This window comes from Oncorhynchus clarkii, chromosome 17 (assembly GCF_045791955.1).
Source record: "Oncorhynchus clarkii lewisi isolate Uvic-CL-2024 chromosome 17, UVic_Ocla_1.0, whole genome shotgun sequence".
NCBI classification, from domain to species: domain Eukaryota; kingdom Metazoa; phylum Chordata; class Actinopteri; order Salmoniformes; family Salmonidae; genus Oncorhynchus; species Oncorhynchus clarkii.
In genome coordinates this window covers 47,665,866-47,673,110 of record NC_092163.1, presented here as the reverse complement: position 1 = coordinate 47,673,110, position 7,245 = coordinate 47,665,866, and the positions used below count along the sequence as shown (strand labels likewise).

Genomic DNA, 7,245 nt, shown 5'->3' with positions numbered 1-7,245 from the left:
CAAGTTGTAGAACATCTGAAGGATGATCAATGGAAACAGGATGCACCTGAGCTCAATTTTGAGTCTCATAGCAAAGGGTCTAAATACTTATGTAAATAAGGTATTTATTTTTTAATTTTTATATATTTGCAAAAATGTCTAAAAAATGTTTTTTGCTATGTCCTTATGGTGTATTGTGTGTAAATTAATGATTTTTAAAATCAATTTTAGAATAAGAATGTAACGTAACAAAATGGGAAAAAGTGAAGGGGTCTGAATACTTTCCGAATGCACTGTATTAGCCAAAATGATACATTTATGAAATCCTCAAGCTGTTTCCTAATCACACAAAAAAACGTATGTTGATATCATATTCACAGGAGGCTTGACACACCCATTTGTGTACCCTAAGTCAAAACCATATCTTCAGTTCGCATTTGGTAGACTGGGACAGCAGGTTAGAGAAACTGGGACACCATTATTGTAGTCATAATTGTATCCCAATGACAATTACATTTTGTGTGATTAGGAAACATCTGAAGATTTCAGAAATGTATCATGTGTTGGATAGATGGGCAATTATGGTGGATAGATGTCTGAAGAGGTCACAGAAGAGGGAAATGCAAAAAGTGTCCCAGTACAGGGGTCCCTAATGTAAACTGGATCTCTTCCCTCCATTGGAAAAGCCTATTAGAGTATACCACTTTAGCTCCATGCTGTCTTACTTTAGCTAGCTATGGTTGGTAAAGCAACAACAAAAAAGAAGACAATTACAACACTTAAAGGTGCTACACGTTCATTTTGTTGTTGTTTAATTTTTACATTGTTATTTCAAATAATGTCCATAATATATCTGCAGTAATAGTGGAATGATAGTGTTTCACACTTACCCACCAGTGTTGTGATTGGCTGTGATATTTGCCTATTAATTTCACCCACTGGGCCGGCTTCTTTTGTCAAAATAGGAAAGCTATTTGGCCGTATTATCTAGTGGAAACCAGGGATGTAGAAATCGCTCTTTCATTTCCTGTTTCAAAAATTCTACACTGTTCGATCAATTTCATTTTATGTGAGAAAACAATCACTGAATAGTGTGTAGGGAATCATTGTATGATCTAAATCACTGTGAAATATATTTTTAATAACAAAAAATATAGTTCTTACAGCTGCTTGAAGCTGGTGGACCAAAACTGAAAGTAAAAGGCTCAAGTGTATTTGTTTTGAATGTGGCCTATTGTTGTTGCAATTCACCTAGCTTCCACATAGTGGAGAAATTCTACTTGTACCACCTTTAAACATCATATTACATCACAATTTGGCACAGTGCATTATTTATGACAATTTTATAACCTTTACATCAAAACAGAAAAAAAAGCTATGTCACTGATCTTACTGTGTGCTTTGCGGGGTGAGTTTCCTGTTTGAAGCTTGCTTTGCCCCCCTTTATGATGAAGCTTGCTCTGCCCTCCTCTATGATGTCACACCAATAAAGTGATGGGATTTTGATAATGTGGTTTCTCTGCAAGGGTAATAATAGGTTAGATGTTCTCTTGTCAGACCAATAAATAAACACGTCAGGATTAAGCTGTCACAGTTTATATAATGTCCCACTCTTTCCCCAATTCACCCTATTCATTATTGTATATTCAAAGTCTTGGATTGTGCTTGATAGGCCTAGGCCACCACCATCACATACTGCAAAGTTATATTTTAACCACCACACACTGACACCTGGCTGACACAGTTGGTTGGGCTTTGGGAAACTGTATTATGGAAAAGCTTTGCTTAGCGACCAATTGTGCAGTGTTACAACTTCTTTATGCCAATGACGTGGTAAAATGTGTCTACTTGTGAGCACTGTTGGGAAAAAAGTCCAGTGCTAACAGGAACCCTTGCGATTTCCTTACCCCATTTAAGTAGACATTTAAAATGGCTACGGCAAGGGCTAAGGATAGGGTAAGAGTAGGGGTTAAGGTTGGGGTTGTCGGTAGGTACATCCCAATGATTCCGGGTAGCACTGACTGTGTCAGGAATCCATGTGCAACGTTGCGTTTTTCTCTTGTGCATTGACGTTTGAAGCGCGTAGTTACCGTGGGAAATAGCCCAATAGGCTGAAGTCTCCCGCCAATGTGTGTTATTCATGAGACGCAGGAGGCACGTGGTGTGTGGGAGTTGGAGAGCTTCGGAAAATGGTCGACCACTGAATTTTACTGTTTCAAAGTGAAACCATTTCGCCCGTTGCTCCAGGCTCATTCCTCAGAGATGGATCATCACAGTGGGTCAGGGCTGACTCACTCAGCACTTGAGTTATAAGCCTCCAGAACATACGGAAGAAAACCAGTAGAGTATAAAGTTTTGGGAGAGTAACAGATAACGATGAACGACAAAAACATTTTTTTCCTAACTAATGTTTAATAAGTATATATATTTTTACAAGAAATTAAGACAAGAGCGTCCTGCAAAGTGTGTTACGGACTTCATATTGGCTTGCTTTTCGTAACGGTTACAGCAGTTTTTCCAGCATAGAAGTTTTGCGAAATGGGTTACCTTCTGCAGCTGACGGTGCTCACGGTGCTAGTGCTGTGCGCAATGACCGGAGTGATGGACAGGAGGATGGAGGCGACTGAAGCAACGGTAGGAATTTTCCAGATTTTTGAAGTATTATCTATCTTCATTCTTTGAATTACATTGCAACTTCTGAATACTCAGCATTATTGTGGATGTTCACACTCATAATACAAACTTGATCAGAAATGCCTATGAACTGGACCATCCTTATAGGCATATGTGATGAAAAGGGACATATGTGTAACCTATCATATTATCATATGGCTTTCATCTGTCTTTCTGGTTGTCTGCAACTTAACCAGCATTGTTTCTCATGTGGTTGTTGTGGTAAGAGGTGAATAGGATCACTTTGAAACTTCTAAAATAACCCTTGTATCCCCCCACTGGTTATTGTGTTACCAGGCATACCTGAAGAGGTATGGCTATCTGCACACTCCGCTGGATCCTCAGAACAAGGGCATCCAGACAGAAGATATCATTGAGGCCCTCAGGTAAAGTAGATCCTCAGCAACACAACCTACAGTCTATGAACACAACAACAACTTACATGTGTGATTCCTCTTCCCCAACAAACCTGAACAAGCAAAACATCTGAACATACTTACTCTAAATGTCCCTTTGTGAATACAGATCCAAACACAGCTCTGTTCTATAGCTTTTTGCAAGTCACATTGACACATGCACCACAATCAATGCAGTTCTTTAGCATAACATTTCCCATTGGCAGGAAATGTTTCCTTGCCTTACATTTACAGTATGCACATGCTGCATCTGCTATTGGAGATTTCAGTCCTTCCTTTCCCCAGGGTCTTCCAGAGAGTGACAGGCCTGCCTGTCAATGGAGTGATTGACAAGGCCACCCTAGAGATGATGAGACAGCCTCGCTGTGGCATAGAGGACACCTTCAACCAGAAAACCCTAAAGTACAGAGTGCTGGGTGAGTGTGGAGAGGATATTGTATGTGGGGGTGGGATGAACCAGTGTTTCCCAGATGGTGGGTTGGGACATAAAACTTAATAAGAATAATCTTCACCTACACAATGTGGTTTCTCGTCTAGACCTGTGTTTATGGTAAATGCATGTTTTTTCTTCTTTAGGTTACTGGCGCAAGAGAAACCTGACCTGGCGAATCTACAACTACACTCCAGACATGCCAAAGAGTGAGACAAAGAGGGCGATCCGCTCTGCCTTTAAGTACTGGAGCGACGTGGCTCCCCTGAGCTTCCGTGAGGTTGAGTATGGACGAGCCGACATCAGGATCTCATTCCATGCGAAAGATGCCACTTGTGCCGTGCCTTTTGATGGACGGGGTGAGTGTGCCTATGGGTCGGATACAGTTGGGTTGGAGTTACTGTAGTTTTAGGACCGGGATTAATGCTGATCTTCGCTAGATCCACATTATAGCATGCTTGACATTTTAAAGGTGAATTCTAATTGAGCTGACATCTGCAGTGTTTACCTTAAATGCAATCTCCACGAACGCTGTCACATTGTTGCTTTTAAAAGCTGGGTTGTCTACAAGCGCGATCGGCTTGAATCTCAGCCTAACACACGCACACACACACACACACACACACCAAACATACAGTAGTTAAGTACCCCATGTTTCACTGCTGATACTTATTAATTGCCATTGAAATATAGCGTAATTAAAATTTTAAAAAACGTTATTTCGTAGGTCACGTGCTGGCCCATGCTGAACCCCCAGAGTCAGGCATTGTTCATTTTGACGAGGATGAGTTTTGGACAGAGGGCAAGTTCTATGGCATTAACCTGCGTATCATCGCTGCCCATGAGATAGGCCACGCCTTGGGCTTGGGCCACTCCCAGTACAGAAATGCTCTCATGGCCCCTCTCTACACCGGTTACCGTAACAACTTCCGTCTGCATTTTGATGACGTGAAAGGCATCCAGGCTATGTATGGTGAGTAGAGCCTGGGTTGGTCTGGTACCAATATTTTTGGACTTTTTCACTTGAAAAACAGTACACCCTTCTCAGAAAGCTATATATTACACATCACCGGTAATGCTATCATCCTCCCTCAAATCCTTTGTCCAATAATCTGTTTTAGGTAAACGTGATACAAGTGTTACAATTGAGCCCACGGTGGCACTCCCCACATACAGCCCCCCTGGTGCTAAGGGAGACATCCCAGACCCCTGCACTGTCAAGCTGGATGCCATCATGCTGGGTAAGATGTCTGCACACAATACTGACCAGCGATATACAGTCAAAAGTGGTGATGCTCACTGTAGTGTACATGTCTCCCTTGGAAGCTGTTATTTCTGCCTCACAAATTGTAGCGTTACACTATTCAAGATTGTAGCAATTTGTTTTACTCTGATAGATTTAACTAACCACATTTTTGCTCTCTGCAATGGAATTGAGACGACAATGGAATTTGACAGGTTGAGATTGGACCTTCAGTGTTCTATTTCATGCTCCTCCTTATTAGGTCCATGGAGGAAGACATTTGCCTTCAGTGGTGATTATGTGTGGACGGTGTCTGACATGGGACACAATGCACCCATGAAGATCGACCGGCTGTGGACGGGACTGCCTGGGAACCTGAACGCAGCCGTTTACTCTCAGAGAACAAACAAGACATACTTTTTTAAAGGTGTAATATTTTCTCTAACTTTAAAATGTATTGTGTTTTTGACAAACAAATGAGGTAAAGTGAGATGATTTTAAAGATAGACCGATAGTATGAACTGTGTAATACTTGACAAGTGATTGATTGACAGTGATCCAGCCCAAAATGTGTGAATGTGTTACTGTTTATCTCTCCTCATTTCAGCCTACTCACTAAAACTGTTTCTGACCACAGGTGATAAAGTGTGGAGATACACCAGTTTTCTCCTGGACTACGGTTACCCCAAAGAGCTCAAACGCATCCCACCTAATATTGATGCCGCTTTGTACTTAGAGAAGAATAAGAAGCTGGTCTTTTTCAAGGTAACCCAACACAAGACAGCACAATTATATCAATGCTTTTTAACCAGTAAACTCAAAATTGTTACAAATGACAACTGAGCATTATGGATTCAGTAAGTTGTTATAGTAGATTAATGACAACAAAAATTGAAGCAGTAGCATTTTTACCCACTTGAATATGATGAATATGCCAAATACCCAGCATGAAATACTCTTTGTACTAATCATCTTTGTCCTCTGTTGTTCCTCTCCTCAGGGTACAGGGTACTGGCAGTGGGATGAGCTGCGCCACAGTAACCTCAACGTGTACCCTAAACCCCTCTCTAATCTCTTCACTGGGGTGCCCTCCAACCCTGATGCTGCCTTTACCTGGACCAACGGAAACATCTTCTTCTTCAAGGGAGACAAGTACTGGCGTGTGAACGGTCTACTGAGTGTAGACAAAGGCTACCCGCTCAGCATGAGTGAACGCTGGATGCGCTGCTAGGAGCTAGACACTAGAGGGCAGCAGACACCATAAACCTCAATACGTTGCTGGTGAGATGTGTTCACAATTAACGGTTCAGGGAACCACACAACAACAACAACCACAACCACAACCACTCTGTGATAACATTGTGTTCACACTGTGAAACCAATATAATAACATATTTCCATGTACCAGTAGATGTTATCAGTCAAGGTACATAAAACTGAAATGTTATGTCAAACGAATTCTTCGAAACGTGAGATAGAATCTTTATCAACGTAAGTAGTGGGAAAGCCATTTGAAGTAAGACATACGTGCTTATATAAGGTTGAGTATTGAGTGTCATATCGTTATGGCCTACTAGTTCTGTTTCCATTGTAACGCAGGCAGGACCTCAACCCAAACGTGTTAGACTAAGTTCTGAGGGAGTGTGTGGAGAGGCTGTTTGTTATGCTCTCTGGGTGCCTTCCAGGGGGGCCCTTCCTATCCCTCACAACAGATGTGGATGGGATTATTCAGTTGTTGTTTGCCCTCTTTTCAGTATGTGTACTGATTTCAATGGTGTTCACCCAGCACTTTGAAACTTCGTTTTCTTATTTATTTGTGAGTTTTTTGTCGCCATGTTATGCGTTTATAGGGCTAGAGTATGGCCTTCCCACATAAAGAGAAGCCTAATATCATTGGTGTTGCGTCAGACTTCCAAGGTCAACACCAGCTTTCACATCACGATGTCTACATATTATAACTGGCTTATAATTGTGTACTGATGTTTCTGTTGAACCTCATCATGTTTATTGATGTTTTTATAGTCATGTGACTCCTACAAGTTAAAGGGCCTACAGTACCATTTGGAAATGTTTATATATGTGTGCAGTGATTTTTATTTAGCTGTTAATTCATCCAAGATGTAGTTGTACATATGAGTAATGACAGTCAACAATAAAACCATTTCAACAGTCCTTGTTTCCTTTATGATGTACACGGAGTATAAAAAGCATTAGGAACACCTGCTCTTTCCATGACATAGACTTACCAGGTGAAAGCTATGATCCCTTGATGTCACTTGTTAAATGCCAGACAGCTAAAAGAAGGATTTTTACGCCTTGAGACAAATGAGACATGGATTGTGTATGTGTGCCATTCAAAGGGTGAATGGGCAAGACAAATGATTAAAGTACCTTTAGAAGGGGTACGGTAGTAGGTGCCAGGCACACTGGTTTGTGTCAAGAACTGCAACGCTTCTGGATTTCCCGTGTGAATCAAGAATGGTCCACCACCCAAAGGACATCCA

The 7,245-nt window shown here is 41.3% G+C and overlaps 1 protein-coding gene across 1 annotated transcript; it reads left to right on the top strand.

Annotated features, from left to right (window-relative positions):
• Nucleotides 1-2,110: 2,110 nt before the first annotated feature.
• On the top strand, nt 2,111-6,913 carry LOC139371001 (matrix metalloproteinase-19-like). The gene is made up of 9 exons (XM_071110960.1): nt 2,111-2,613; nt 2,950-3,038; nt 3,354-3,484; nt 3,645-3,857; nt 4,226-4,471; nt 4,620-4,739; nt 5,004-5,168; nt 5,379-5,506; nt 5,742-6,913. The coding sequence occupies exons 1-9, from the start codon at nt 2,518-2,520 to the stop codon at nt 5,970-5,972; spliced, it is 1,419 nt and encodes a 472-aa protein (XP_070967061.1). The 5' UTR covers nt 2,111-2,517; the 3' UTR covers nt 5,973-6,913.
• The last annotated feature ends 332 nt before the right edge of the window (nt 6,914-7,245 follow it).